We start from the raw sequence: 15,199 nt of genomic DNA, 5'->3' as shown, positions 1-15,199 counted from the left end.
TCTCCCCTCCTCAGGAGACTTTTAGGCATTTTTTCCCCTTACTTGCATGATATTTTAATACCACAGATATACTGTATATCTGTTTGTGTACTGTACATATATCTTTGCTTTATACAAAAAAAGTAAGATTTTAAAAAATCTCTCCCTTTCAAGGATCCAATTTTTTCCCCCATGGGAGCATAATCACCCCACCCCTGAAAATGCCTTAAGTAGACTGAGAGGAGGTAAGACGTAGGCTCTGCCTTCTTCGTGAGGGCAGAGCTCTCCCATCGTGGGGAATTCCAGAGTTGGAAAGGAAGAAGCAGAGAGGAAAATCCTGTCAAAAGGCAGGGGGCAGGAAACGGTCTCATGAGGTTCCGGGGAACAGGTGGAGAGGCAGGGCGGCCAGGGTCCACCGATCCCAGGCTGGGAGGATCATCCTGCTTCTGGGACTCAGAAGGCAGCAACACCCATGGCTTTTGTCCCTGCTTCTGCTTTTAGTCTTTCAACAGCCACTGAGCACCTCCTGTGTGCAGGCTCTGCGGGTAAGTTTGGGTCTCTGTCTTCAAGGGGCACAGCCCCTACTGGGAACAGGTGATCACAGGAAAGAGCTGAGGGGTGAAGAAGGGGCTGCATGCAGGGCTCAGAGGGGCCTCACAGCTCAGTCTTGATCTGAGGCCACAGATGGCTTCCTAGAGAACGAGACAGAGCAAAGGGTCGGGGGGTGGTCCTTTCTGGGGCTGGATGCCGAACTTCATGGTTTGAGGAGACAGGGCGGGGCGGGGTGGGGGTGGGTAGAGGACGCTGGTTTTCCTTCTGGAGGTGGGGACCTGGTAAGATGAGGTTTAGAAAGCCCACCTGAGCTGCAGTTTGCAGGATGCTGGGAAAGGGGGAGACTGGGGCCTGTAAGGAAGTGTGGGGCAAGGCTGTTCCAGGAGGGGCGGCGGGACAGCTCAGGTCAGCGCTGGAGGGTGGACAGAAGAGAAAGGATTCGCCTGACACCAAGGAGGTAAAAGCCTCAGGCTAAGCTCAGACTGGAGTGGGGAGTGGGTGAGGAGCGGCCAGGCCCAGGGTTGCCTTCCAGTTTCTGGCTTGGGCCTGGGGTGTTGGAGATGTCCCCACTGAACATGGAGAATGGGAAGGCGCTGGTCTGAAGAGGAAGATGATAATTTATACTGGAGACACATCGACTTTGAGTTGCCTATGGGACGTGGGCAATAGGTGTGTAGTCCTGGGCAAGTTACTCTGCCTTGCTGGGCCTCGGTTTTCTCATTTGTAAAGTTGGTCTAATACTATCAAAATACCTACCATTTGTGTTGATGTGAATATCAGATGAAACAAAACATGTACAATGCTGAGGATGGTGCTTGGCACAGAGTCAGTGCTCAATAAATGATTACGCCTTCCGTGTGGTCTAGAGCTCAGAAGAGCTGAAGTAGAGACTGGGGAAACTGCAGTCGTGTGGACAGAGCTGGGGCAGAGGAAGAAGGAAGGAAGGGCCAGCGAGCAGGGTCCTGGTGAGGTGGAATGGGCCTCGCAAGAGGTTTGGCTGACGAGGGGCACAAGGTCAAGGGACACTGGAAACAGCCCAGATGTCCATCAACAGGGGACATACTTACATTGCAGTCCAGTCACATAGGGCAGAATACAATACATCAGTGAAAAGTGAGGTACAGGAGCTACCTGTAAGGACACGGAGAAAGCGTGCAGGCATAGTGATGTCGTACATTATACCATTAAAAACAAGCAAACAGCAATATATTCTTTGGGTGTACATATGTGATAAAACTCCCAGGTTTGATCCCTGGGTTGGGAAGATCCACTGGAGAAGGGAATGGCAACCTACTCCAGTGTTCTTGCCTGGAGAATCCCATGGACAGAGGAGTCTGGTGGGCTACAGTCCATGGGGTCTCAAAGAGTCGGACACAACTGAGCTTGCACGCATGTGATGAAACTACTTTAAAAAAAAAAAAGAAAGGGGCTTTCCTGGTGGGCCAATGGTTGAGAATCCACCTGCCAATGCAGAGAACATGGGTTCAATCCCTGGTTCAAGAAGATTCCAAATGCTGCGGGGCAACTAAGCCCGTAGGCAGGCGCAACTACTGAAGCCCGAGCGCCCTGAAGCCCAGGCTCCGCAACAAGAGAAGCCATCGCAAAGAGAAGGCCGCACACTGCAACTAAAGAGTAGTCCTGCTCGCCGCAACTATAGGAAGCCTACATGCAGCAACGAAGACCCAGCACAGCCAAGATTTTTTAAAAGGATAGTAAACTCCTTGAGAGAAGGGACCAACTTTTCACTGAAAAGAAAAGGCATAATTCCTTCATGGAGACAGAAACAGTGCTAAGATGGGGAGGAGCATGGGAGTAGGGAAAGCTAGTAATGATTTTCCAGTTCTGGGGCTGGGGTAAATTTGGGGGTTCATGATGTGATTGTGCTTATACAACTGTGATACATATTCATTCAAAGGTATCATTTATTTTAAAAGATGAAGAAATAGCAATAGCATGAGAACAGGTGATAGGAAGAGTGCCAGGTATGAGGGTCACTGAGATTAGCGGGCTGGGGGCACAGGGTGGAGGAGAGACAAGAGTGAGTCTGACATTCCACGTGGGAGGAACTGAGCCAGGGACTGGGCCTGGGAGCGTCTAGGGAGGGCCCCACAGCTGGAAGTGTTAGTCAGCTGCCTCCCTCTGTGACCCTGGACCCATCTCTTCCCCTCTCAGCCTCGGTGACCCCGTGAACACAAGGAGGGGTGGCCACTTTCTTCCCTGGTGTTCCTTCCAGAGCAGTGTGACCCTAAGGCCTCAGTCACAGATGAGAGGGGCATATACAGACCCTTCTCTGCCCCACTGACCACTGCAGCCTTCTGGCATCCTCAGGTGTCCGGGAGGTGGCTTTGGAGGCAGGCCAGCTAGGGGGTCCCCCCAGAACCCCTCCAGCAGTCTGGAGCTATGCCTCAGACCTATACTCGGCCCACTGCCTGGAACCTCCTGCTGATGCTGAGCCCAGTGTCAGGCTCAGGTGACCTGGTCACAGCACTTCTGGGCACACGGCGCAGACCCCTTTGTTCTCTTGGCAGAGAACCAGACACCATCCTAGAGCTAAGGATATAAGCATTTAAAACAGTCTTTGTCCTCCTGGAGCTGATATTCTGTGCAAAATGTCTGTTTGTGATACATGCTAAGCGGGAAAAGTGGAAAAGGAGGATAGGAAGTGTGTGTGGGTGTGAAGACTGGAGGTAAATGAGTAAAGACTTGAAGACGGTGAAGGAGTGAGCCATGCGGACATGTTGGGGAAGAGCGTGCCAGGCTGAGGGAATGGCCAGCGCCAAGGTCTGAAGGTTCGAGCATGGAAGGGCCACTGCTGGGATGACAAGAGTCGGGGAGCAGCAGAAGACAAGGCCAGAGAAGTGAGTGGGGAGGGTGAATGGAGCCCATGCCTGGAGAGAAGTGAGGCCAAGGCTCGCGCCAGAGGTGAGGGAGGTCTCTGGAGGAGCGAGGCAGGTGACACAGCAGGAGGGAAAGAAGGAAGGGAGGGAGGGAGGGAAGCAGGAAGATGAGGTGGGGCAGGTGTCGTGGTGCCTTATCCCTGCTCTCGGCTTTGCTCACACAGCCCCTCCTGTAAGAATTCCCTGGCTGGACTTCCGAGGGACATACATTCAGCTCTGGGAGCCAGGCTGGGATGTGAGCTACAGGAGCCCTAGCTCCTCTCCCATTCTTCTAGTCCCAGGCCGGCATGGACTGGCTGTGTGACCCGCACAGGACCCTTCCCTGCTCTGGGCCTTGGCTTCCCTGTCTGTATATGAGGCTGGGACCTCCTGGCATCTGAAGAGCCTACCTGCTCTGACTTCTTACAGCACTTAAAGCTTCATATCACAACCCCATTACTGCCCCCTGCCTCAGGCTGGCTGAGGCTGTTTGAGAGGGACACAGGGATGGGACAAGAAGGAACACCCCCCCCCCCCGCCCCCCTGCAACGCCATCAGCTCCAGGCCAAGCTTCTCCAGGGCTTTGCCAATGAAGGTCTGGTCCTCAGTTTGGTGGGCCTGGCTTTGGGAAGAGGCTCTTCTTACTCCTTGCCTGGCCTGCCGCTCTCCCACTCGCACTCAGGTGGCACCTCGGTCTGCCTGGTCTCACTGTCTCCTCCTCAGATGAGGTTCTGCACACCTGGGAGAGGTGGGAGGAGCCATCTTGGGCTGAACCTTGATGCTGGCAACTGCAGAGAGAGAAAGCTGTGGCCACACAGCCTGCCCTGGCTCCGTACCCACCCTTGTGCTGAACCCAGAGCGGGTCTAGAGCTCTGTACCCACCCTCCCATGTGCAGGACTCATAACTATGGCATCTAAGAACACAGACAATGAGGCCAGCCCTCCTGGTCCAAACGGCCGCTCTGCCGCTCACTGGCTGTATGAGCTTAGGTAGGACAGGACGTAACGGCACTCACCTCCCAGGCTGCTGGGATGATGGAATGAGCTCAGCCTGGCACGTGGGGAGGGAGCACGCTGTCACCACTCCACACTGTCTCGCGGTCCTCATGTCATCACATCCATCTGACACCCGAGGAATCTGGGGCCTGGGGGGAGGCTGGCTCAGCAAGGGGCGCAGAGTAGTGATTCCCGTCCTTTGTTGATATCTCTACTGGGCTTTGTTTGGTCTTTAAACTGTGAAATATATTCTGTAGATGTGTGAATAGAACATACAGTTAAGGGCTTCCCTCGTGGCTCAGTGGTCAAGAATCTGCCTGCCAACGCAAGAAACAAGGGTTAGATGCCTGATCTGGGAAGATCCCACATGCTGCAGAGGAGCTAAGCCTGTGAGCCCCAGCTATTGAGTTCCTCTGCTCTGGAGCCCGGGAGCCACGAGAAGCCACCACAATGAGAAGCATGCCACCACAACTAGAGAGTGAGTTCCCACTCACCGCAACCAGGGAAAAGCCAAGCAAAGACCCAGAACAGCCAAAAATAAAATTATTTTTAAAACACAATTAAAATAACAGTGAAGCATTGAAAAACAAACAAGTACAGTGTATATAAGCGAAAAGCCCAAACATTCAAGTGCCCTTACCAAGCTCTGGCAGGTTATTGAAACTCTCTGGGTCTCAGTTTCCTTATCTGCAAAATGGGGATCATGTGGCCCAGAGGAGTGAGGTGCTTTAGGTTTCAGGTTTGCCATTGGCACTGTTGGAGCAGAGTTTACCAGAGTTCATGGTCTCCCCCTGTGTCTGTGTTCAGAAGCCAAGGTGTCAGCGGGCGGATACTGGAGGGTGTGTGAGGGGAAGCTCTGGCTCAGGGGTGGGGGAGCGCCTGAGTGAGTGGTGGAGGCTCAGAGGCTGAGACATACAGTTCAGAGGCAGGTACACCCAGGCACATAGCTGAGGTCATATGTCCAAGGCTGAGCCTTTGAGTCCTCCAGGGACCCGGCAAAACCCTTCCTGGCTGATAAAGAGGATTCCTCAGATGGGGGTTCCTGTTGGAAGGACGTGTTCTTGCCCTTGCTGCCCCCCACCTTCCTCCACATATGCCCTGGTTCCTCTGGTCCCAGGTCAGGGGACATTAACGAGAAGATGAACTCCTAATGGAGGCCCAGCGCCAGGGCAGGGGAGACTGGTTGGTGGAGACACCAGGGGGCAGTCTGGAGGTGGGGTGTGCTGAATTAGAGGTACTTGTGGGATATCTAGGGAAAGGCCTGGTCCCGGGCTAGAGAGGGTCTTTTAAACCGAGGCAGGCAGGTAAAAGCTTGCAGGTGGACGAGGTGCCCAGGGAGAGACTGTGGAGCCCCTCTGAAAATGGTGTTTCAGAGATGGCTGAAGGGGAGGAGGTGGCCAAGGTCTGTGATCTCCCCTAACTCCAGGAACTTGAACTCTATGGGGCCTTACCTGACTTGTGCTTTGGGGCCAGTCCCTTCCCTCAGGCAGTTCAAACAAGTAAGGGCAAATGAGGGAAGCCCATACCCTCCTGGGCAACGTGGAAAAATGTCCCAGAGACGCTCGCCTTACAGGACTGCCCTGTAGCACTGAGTCACACAGCTCGGGCCCAGCTCTGGCTCTGGCAGTCTCTGCTTCTCGCCCTGTCCTCAGCTCCCTGCCCTCCAGATGACAGAGTGCCCAGGGCAAAATCCTTGGACTCTTCTGCTTCACTTTCCCTCCCAAAATGACTTCACCGGCTTTTTAAATACCACTGGATGCCAACAGCTCCCCAAATTAGATCTCCAGCTCAATCCTGCTCCAGATTTCAAAGTCTCATGGACAACTGCCTCCCAGTCAGATTTTCCTCTCATAAGCCTGCTCCGCCTAGACTTTCCTATCCCAGTAAAAGGCACATTCAATCTTTCCATTTCTCAGGTCCCAAACTTTGAAATCATCTCGGCTCCTCCTCTCATACTCCACATCCCATCTGTCCACAGATCCTTTAGGTGTGACCTGCAAATTGTGTCTAGAATCCAACCACCTCTCAGAGTCCTCGGTTTGAGCCACTGTCACCTTGCTCTTGGATTACAGCAGTGGCCCTCTGACTTTTCCCAGCCCCTTCTCTGGTTCTGACTCAGCCCTACAGTCTAGTCCCAGGTGCTGCTCCTGCTGCTAAGTCACTTCGGTCATGTCTGACTCTGTGCAACCCCATAGATGGCAGCCCACCAGGCTCCTGCGTCCCTGGGATTCTCCAGCAAGAACACTGGAGTGGGTTGCCATTTCCTTCTCCAATGCAGGAAAGTGAAAATTGAGAGTGAAGTCACTCAGTCATGTCTGACTCTTAGTGACCCCATGGACTGCAGCCTACCAGGCTCCTCCGTCCATGGGATTTTCCAGGCAAGAGTACTGGAGTGGGTTGTCATTGCCTTCTCCAAGTCCCAGGTGGTGCAGTGGTAAAGAATCCCAATGCCAATGCAGGAGATGCAGGAGACATGGGTTCAATCCCTGGGTCAGGAAGATTCTCCTGGAGTAGGAAATGGCAATCCACTCCAGTACTCTTGCCTGGAAATTTCTATGGACTGAGGAGCCTGGCGGGCTACAGTCCATGGGGTTGCAAAGAGTCGGACATGACTGAGCGACTGTGAACATTCATACAGTCTAGTCTCAATACAGCAGCTAGGATAACATTTTCCAGAAACGAACCAGATCTTATCATTCACACCTCGGCCTTAAGTCTCCAGTGACTTAAAGGCCCCTGCTACTCTCTCCTTTACTCATCCTGCTACTGCCTGGCGGCTTTGCTGTTCCCTTCAAGGTACATGGCATCTTTCTACCACTGAGCATTTGCCTTGGCTGTTCTCTGTGTGGGAGGGTCTCCCTTCAGGTGTTTGAAACTTTAGATATGTTTTTTTCTCCTGTGCTTATACTATGTATACCAATAAGCAGAGAGAAACAGCATTTTAAAAAAGAGAAACGAAAAGGTGATTAACTTAAAAGATACCAGTTATAAACTCATCTAAAAAGTTTTAGTGTTTTCCTAAGGCAAAGTGTAAGTAATCCCCTGGCCCCGGTTTGGGGACACACACTGCCCCCTCATGGCCACGAAAAGGCCTCATCCCAGGGTAGTCTCTACCCTGGAACGTGGTCTAAGCTTCCCTCCCACTTGTCCTGATCTGCTGGGCTGTACAGTCTCAGGGACTTCAGAATGAGCTGTGTGAACAGCCGCAGTTCTGTCCGTGAAACCGGGAGACACAGGTTTTGGAGTCAGAGCTAGTAGGAATTTCAGATCTCCAATTCACTGAGTGATCTTGGGCAAGCAACCTAATTTCTCCAACCTTCAGTTTCCTCATAGGTAAAACAGAAAATAACGATACACACTTCATGGGGCTTTGAGGAGTAAAAGATATGAGCATAGAGCCTGGTGTATCAAAAGTGCTTGAAAGCTATTACAAGTGCTCAATAGCTATTAGCAGCTTTCACTTAGAAGCTTCTGCTATTAGAAGCTAATAGTTCTTCACTATTAGAAGAGATTCTTGGGAAAGTGTGGGTAGGTAAAGACTCCCGATTCCCTCACCCATGTGGCAGGCAGTGGTAGTGGTATAAGGGGGCAGGTGACTGAAAATCCCAGCCCTTGCCAAAGCAGCCTCACGACGGCTGTCCCTTCCCTCCCTATGCCTGAGAGACAGTCCCGGGACAGGCTCCAGAGGCTTGACCGTGCTGAGCTGCCACATGACACTGGGAGACCCTTCCAACCCTTCCGACCCCTCAGACCCTGCCAACCCACTCTCCTCCCAAAGGCCCAGGGCAGTACACAGGCGGGAACTACTACTACTCAGCTGACAGGCGGGAAAGTCAGCGCCTGGACACTGGAAGCAAATTGCCCAGGAGCAGAGTGAGCGGAGGCAGACAATTGGGCCTGGTGGTCCAGCCGAGTTCTCTGCAGTGGGTGTCCCAGGAGGCTGTGCGCGTGAAGCTGGGGCTGAGGACAGGACTCCACCGGAACTCTGTTCCAGGAAGAGATCCTCTGAGGACTAGACCCCTCTGCTAGCCTAGCTTGGGGAACCCCAGGCCTGGATTCCTGTCTTGGCCTGGCACACAGCCCTTGGAGCCCTGTCCCTTCTGGCTGGGTCTTTTCAGACTGGGGTGGGTCTGGCTTGGAGAACACCCTGGGATATGTGAGCACTAAAAGGCCACGGGAGACACTATGGGGCATCTGCGGAACTTTCCCAATGGGTGTGGCAGGGCGCGTGAGGGGACAGAGGAAGGAAGGCAGGTCTGTGACAGTTCTGTCCTGTCCCTCCTTGCCTCACCAGTTCTGGAAGACAGGGCAAACTGGCAGGCTTTCCTTAGAGAAGAAGGTCTCCAGGCATGAAGCAACGCTGGTACCACTTGGGAAGGACCCCCCAAACCTAAACCTCAGGGCCACTGTTTCAGCCTCCCCCATGCATTGGAGAAGGAAATGGCAGTCCACTCCAGTGTTTGGAGAATCCCAGGGACGGCGGAGCTGCAGTCTATCGGGTGGCACAGTTGGACACTACTGAAGCAACTTAGCAGCAGCAGCAGCACCCCTAGGACTGACATTCCTTCTTCCCCTGGCCTGTCCTGCTCTGGCCCGGCCAGGAGCAATCCCAGACCCTGCATCAGGAGGACTGCTTTCATCTCCATTCTGCACACAGCCTCTCACAGCACACCAGATTGGTACCACTGCTGAGTGGAACCAGCCCTGCCAGACGAATTCCAGAGTTAAGAACTTGGCCTCTGGAAAGCTCTGATCCCAAGAGCAAACTCTCATTGGAGACTGGAGCTGGAGGGGCAGGAAGATACCATTGGATTCTCAGGGAGCAAAAGTGGGGTCCTGATGCCCACAGTCCCCTCCTTCATGTAAGAGGCAGAGGTGTTTTTCCTTTTAGCCCACACAGTGTAATTTACTTAGAGTTGCAAGATTTGGTCTAAGGGCACTGCTTAGTGGGGAATCCACCAAACCCATGAGAACCAGCCCCCCTATGCTGAGGGGGTCTGGCTCCCTGCTAACCAGCAGCCTGTGCTCCCTCCTAGATCTCCTGACTTCTCCCCTCTGCAGCACCAGCTCCCACCACCTCCTCCTCTCATCTGCATCACTCTGGCAGCTTTGGGCTGCTTTCTTGCCTCAGCCCACTAAACCCTTTGACACCCTCTGAGTGGCTGCTCCAGAACAGGGTGGACAAACTAAGGTCCTGGCCAAAGCCAGCCTGCTGCTTACTTCTATACTGAATACAACCCACGAGTTATAGTTCTTTCATTTCTAAATGGTTGGAAAAATATAAAAATATTATTTTCTGACATGTTAGAATTCTATAAAGTTCTGATTTAGTGTCTATGAAGTGTCAAGACCAGGGTCATACTCATGCCCATATTTACTGTCTGGGGCTAGTCCACACTACCGGGGCAGACTTGGGGTAGCCACACCAGAAACTCACAAAGCCTGCAGGATCCGGGCCTTTACAAAAGACCTCTGCCGCCTCCTGCCCTGTTTTAAGTCCAGCTGTGATGCTCTGTTGAGAATCCCTCAATGGCTCCCCACAAACTGACTCCCGTCCACCTCTCCAGCTTCTTCACCTGTCCTTCCAGTCGTCTGCCCACTCTGGACAACCAACCCTTCCTCAAAACTCCCACAGACCACAGCCCTGGGCTTGTCTCAGGCCCTTTACCTTCACTTGGAATGCCTCTCCCCTCCAAATGGCAGTCTGCCATCTCAAGACTCAGCTCAAATGCTTTCTTCTGTTTTCCTTCCCCATCCAGAGGTCGCTCCCCCAGACATGAGGGCTGACTCCCTCCTAGCATGCCACAAGAAACTCCTTGTACGGCTCCTCAGCCTTTAATAAACAGACTGATGACCACTCTGTGCCAGACCAAACACTCTCACTCTATTTCTTCTGGTATGTGGCCCCCTCTGGATTACTAAGTGCAAAAGAGCAGGCCATGTCTGTTCCCCACAGCCAAGCACAGCCCGGCATGGGCAGGGACACATGTGTTCACCATAAGTGGGTGGCTAGCATTCTAATCCTTTACTTGGCTGGAATGATGGAGAAAGAGGCCTACATATTTTCCGAATACTGTAGTTTCAGCTTGTGTAACAGCTTAGGCACCTCCATGTACATTATCTCATTTAATCCTCAGGACTCTGGTGAGGAAGGCGGTAGCTCCACTCCATCAGGCAGCAGCAGGGTGTCCCATGGCAGAGCTGGAAGCTGAGATCAGGTCTCCACCTCCTGCTGGTTTGGAGATGCTCTCGCAGTACAGCTCACCCACTCAACCCACTGCTCGAAAGATGAAACAGATACTTATGAGGCCCCTGTTGGGTGCGGGGCCACTGACTGTTTGCTAAACGGGCTCAGGGAGAGGTGTGGCTCTGTCTCCTCCCTCCAGTCACCTGTCCCCACCCTCCCACCCCTCCTGCTGGACCTGATGTCTTTCAAGGCAGAGTCCCTGGGTCAGCACCAAAGGGCAGCCCTGCTTTTCCTGGTAAAACTAAGTGCCAGTTTTGTGACATCACTTCTCATTTCTCCCTCTGTTGCTCTGGGGTTTGTGGCTTTTCTGGAGCAGAACGAAGTTGCTGGAAGTCTGGCCTCCATGTTGAAGAGTTACCAACGCAAAGAGCGCTGAACTAACGTGACTGTCGCCACACCTGCCTTATAGGAGCCTGAAGAACGCCTCTGGGGGCGTGCTGGCATAAGCCCTGGACCATTCACATAGTTTTCTGAATATGCAAACAGAAGTCCAGAGCTCAGAGACAGGGAAAACCAATGCAGTTGCTGCAGGCCTAGGAGAAAGCGACATGGGAAAGGTAGGTGCCCAGGAGACTCCCTCTCAACCAGAGAGGAGGGGTTATGCCTGCACAGGTCAGCGCACAGAGGCCGCGGTGTGAACCAGTGGGAGGAGGAGCTCATGCTATGTCCTCCATCATCATGGTAGAGAGGGAACCTGTCACCGCACAGGCTCAATGTGAAGAGGCCCCTGTAGATTCCGGAAAACAGGTCCCCTGAGCCCTCTCCTAGGTCTGAACTGATGCTGCTGAACACCACTCAGATAAGTTTAGCTAGGTAGACCAGGCAGAGCTTTTGGCAAAAGACTCAGCTAAGACAGCTGGGTTTAACTGCACACCTGACTTCAGATATGGTGTACCAAGCCACTGTTTGGGATTTTGGACTGAGAAGTTAGCTTTTGTCTTTTCGAAGATAGTGATCACTTTGGATTAAAAATGCAAGGCATTGTCAGGAGGAGGATGGGTAACTGGACGGACATCTGAGGCCATGACTAAGCGACATTTCAGGTTAAAATTCCGGTTTGACTAAAATCAAGTCCTATGTTCCCCCAACCCTCAGAGCAATCACGGTGATGGTGTGAGGAGCCTGTGCAAATTCAACTGAATCGCTAGTGATCATCCAGTCAGAGATCTGGCAATAGTGAGACAGTGAGACACTTTACACACAGCAGAGAGGACAAGGGGATTTCTGACACAATCGTGGTTTGCATGTATCAAGGTCAAGACAGTAGGTGAGCTGTGAGTCCACCAGGCAGTTGGGAACAAGCATGATTTATCTGCGGGGAAAAAATCTCCATCACACCCAATCATTTTTTTTTTCCTAAGTGTGTCATGATCTCCTCAGTCTTGGACATCAAAGTAGTCAATTACTGGCTCCTTCGCTATCTTCTGTAAATTGCTGCTCCCAGGATTCCTGAAAAGCAAACACAGAATGAGCAACCTTTTCTTGCTTGAGGGAGACCGATTCAGGCAGGTTTCAGAAAGGGAAGGGTCAGCTTCTTTACCATGTGTGAGACTCTGCTAAGGCAGTGCGGTCCACATGAGCAAGTAACTGTTGGAATTTGGTGAAGGGCACACAGGAGTTTATATTAATATATTAACACTATTCTTTCTATTCTAAAATTTTTCCATAATAAAGTCTTTCCCCAGGGTGGGAGTGGGGCTGGTCCTGAGCTGACGCTGTGCCCAGTGGGCAACACTGAGCTGTCCCGATCAGTTCCAAGGGAACAGACATGGCTAGGACCCTCCTGGTGACCTTGTACACTTCCCTACCCACCCTCCCAGAGGTGTAGAAGGCTCTGGAGAGCTTCTGTGTGGAAGGCCAGAGCAGGAGGATAGACCTCACTAGGTTCCCAACAGCTTCCAGCTAGGTGGCCTTGTCCCGCAGGGCAGCTAGTCCCCTCCTGGGAAGGGAAGGCAGATGACCACCCCTCTCTGCTCCTGGCTGAGAAAACACCTACCAGACCTGCTGCTTGCTCATGCGGTTTTCTTTTCTCTTTAATCACGAGCATACGGAAAAATGGTTCAAACCATATGTAAGCAGAGCAAAACACGAAAGATTCCCCCTTCACTGCCAACGCCCCCCTAGAATCCCACTTCTATCTCCAGAGTAACTGTTGTGAACTGTGAGATGTTCCCACATCACCTGGTATGGCAGACTGAATCCATTTCCCAGTGTCACCATCTATACCATGGAAATTACGGCTAGTGACTTTGCTCCCTGGAGGGCAAACAGGCATTACAAACAGCAAACCTGGGACCCCTCTGGCATGAACAAATGTGTCCGGCATCCCAGTCAAACATCATATATCTGAATGTAACACCCCAAGGCCAGACCCAAGGAGGCATCAATGACTAGTGCAGCCCAGGGCAATTCACTCCTCGCTGGCATCTCTGAACAGGGCCCTTTGGGAAGCAGCTAAAGAATCCTTACTTGTCTGTCTGTCTGTGATGAGCAATCGGTGGCGGAGGCCGAGACTGATTCTCCTTTTCGAGTACACCTGTCAGTGTGGTAGGAGGACAAATGGACTTCCCTCTGTGAAGTCAGAACACAAAGCAGTGAAGGGTGAGAACTCTTTGTGGAGACAGGCAGACAGCTAGAAATCCAGCTGTCTTGAATCCATGACTCTTAACGTGATGCTGCAGGGCTCTCTCTAATATGACCTGTCACCTTTGATTAATCCTCATCCCTTTCATCTACCTCTGCTGGGCCCACTACCTTCTTCCTCTAATCTCACTTGAGTCTTCTTTATCTGGAGGTTCTTCGAACTCCTCCAGATTCGGATAGTGATCCTAGGTCCTGCAGTCCCCTCCTTGCCTCTGCTTCAGTCTCCTCTAATGGCAAACACTCTTCACAGAGGATGCTCTGAGTCCCAGGCCAGCACTCTTTCTGTTTCCATGATGCCAGGAGGACACAAGGGAACAAGGGATGGATCTGATGTGAAATATGCTCTAGGTATGTCTGCTCTGAGGTCTGAGGCATGGGCTTTACTCTCTGGTTCAGAGCCTTAGATCAGTCAGAATGGCTGGCCCAGAAGCAGACTTTTCACCTAATCTTCCAAAGAAGGAAGTAAGAAAAACAAGAGCCCAAGGCCAGGACCAAGGAGGCACCAATGACTAGTGCAGCCCTCCTGCACTCGTCACTGACCAGCCCAGCTTCTCAGGTCCAGTGTCCCCCACCAAGCAGTTTCCCCTGTGACGGCGAGATCCACCCACCTGACCGCAGTGACCACGACGTTGCGCTTCGGCTCACTGTCATAGCTCACGCTCTCCAGGCCATACACCTGGGCCAGGTCGTGGATGATCCGGCGGTGGTCTCTGTTCATGGGAGGGAAGGAGTGGCTCTTCTTACTATTTTTCCCCTGTATGGAGGAAAAAGAAGGTGACTGGTAAAGAGCATTTTGAAAACAGGCTATGCCTATAGAGGTCCTTCCCACTGTCCTGGAACAGCCTGGGTCAATGAAGAGGTGACTGAGTCTGGGATGGGAGGCCCATGGCGCACAGCAATTCACTGCCTGCAGGGCAAGGGTCAGGGGCGGGGAAGGGCACGGGATGTACTCCTGCATCTCCTCTATGAGCCACGTGGCAGCAGCTGGCTGGGACCAGGGGGACAGCGGGCAAGTGAACTGAACATGGGCAGCGCAACAGTTGCCCCCACAGGGCCTCTAACTGGGGAGTGATCTTATCAAGAAGCGACTAAGTAAACCGAAGAGTTACAAAACACTTGTACACTCCACACTAAAAATTCTGAATTTACAGAGACATGCTAGCAGAGAACTGCATCTGCTCAGGTTTCCGAATTAGGAGGGGAACAATGATTCCATTTTCTCCCTTGTGCTAGTATCCTGCTGGGAAGTGGGAACAGAAGGGAGGCAGGGCAGAGGGCGAGTAGACAGCGGGAAGGAAACCTATTTCCATTAGATGTGGAGCCAAAGGAGTCATCTCTGCCTCACTCACATGCCCTCTGAATGAAGACGCAGTCACCGCAGGGCTGGCTGCTGCTGACTACATGAGGGGCTTTTTCACTTAAAGCCACCTCCTCAACATCTCCGGCTGTCTCCAGGACAGGCTTCCCTCTCTTGAAGGAACTGATACCATTACTGTTCAACTCTACTCCTTCAACTTTATATCTTTGCCCAACATATTCTTTCCTGCCTTTGGGGTAATAAGAACCAGTGAGTCCAATCATGCAACAGTCCTTCAGAGATCTCTGTGTGTGCGTACTCAGTCACTCAGTCATGTTGGACTCTTTTGTAACCCCATGGACTGTAGCCCACCAGGATCCTCAGTCCATAGGATTTCCCAGGCAAGAATAAAATGGGTTGCCATTTCCTCCTCCAGGGGTTCTGCCCGACCCAGGGAGAACCTGCATCTCCTGCACTGGCAGGCGGGCTCTTTACCACTGAGCCACCAGGGAAGCTCATCAGAGATCTGAGGAGTTAGCATGTCTTCCTAAGTATCCCTACTGAATCCCCTTCATCCAGAGTGTCTCCTCCCATTCTTAGGCACAAGGC

General features: G+C 52.3%; 1 protein-coding gene across 3 annotated transcripts in view; it reads right to left on the bottom strand.

Moving 5' to 3' along the window:
* Positions 1 to 11,880: 11,880 nt before the first annotated feature.
* Positions 11,881 to 15,199, bottom strand: part of NFX1 (nuclear transcription factor, X-box binding 1) — a 63,440-nt gene continuing 60,121 nt past the window's right edge. For all 3 annotated transcript variants that reach the window (XM_068974094.1, XM_068974097.1, XM_068974096.1), the window contains exons 22-24: positions 13,902 to 14,047; positions 13,120 to 13,221; positions 11,881 to 12,099 (exon numbers count right to left, since the gene is read on the bottom strand). In XM_068974094.1, coding sequence (XP_068830195.1) covers positions 12,027 to 12,099; positions 13,120 to 13,221; positions 13,902 to 14,047 — 321 coding nt within the window. In that variant the 3' untranslated portion in view covers positions 11,881 to 12,026. The remainder of the gene's footprint in view (positions 12,100 to 13,119; positions 13,222 to 13,901; positions 14,048 to 15,199) is intronic.

Source organism: Capricornis sumatraensis, chromosome 6 (genome assembly GCF_032405125.1).
Source record: "Capricornis sumatraensis isolate serow.1 chromosome 6, serow.2, whole genome shotgun sequence".
Taxonomy (NCBI): Eukaryota; Metazoa; Chordata; class Mammalia; order Artiodactyla; family Bovidae; genus Capricornis; species Capricornis sumatraensis.
This window is presented reverse-complemented; position numbering and strand designations above follow the sequence as displayed.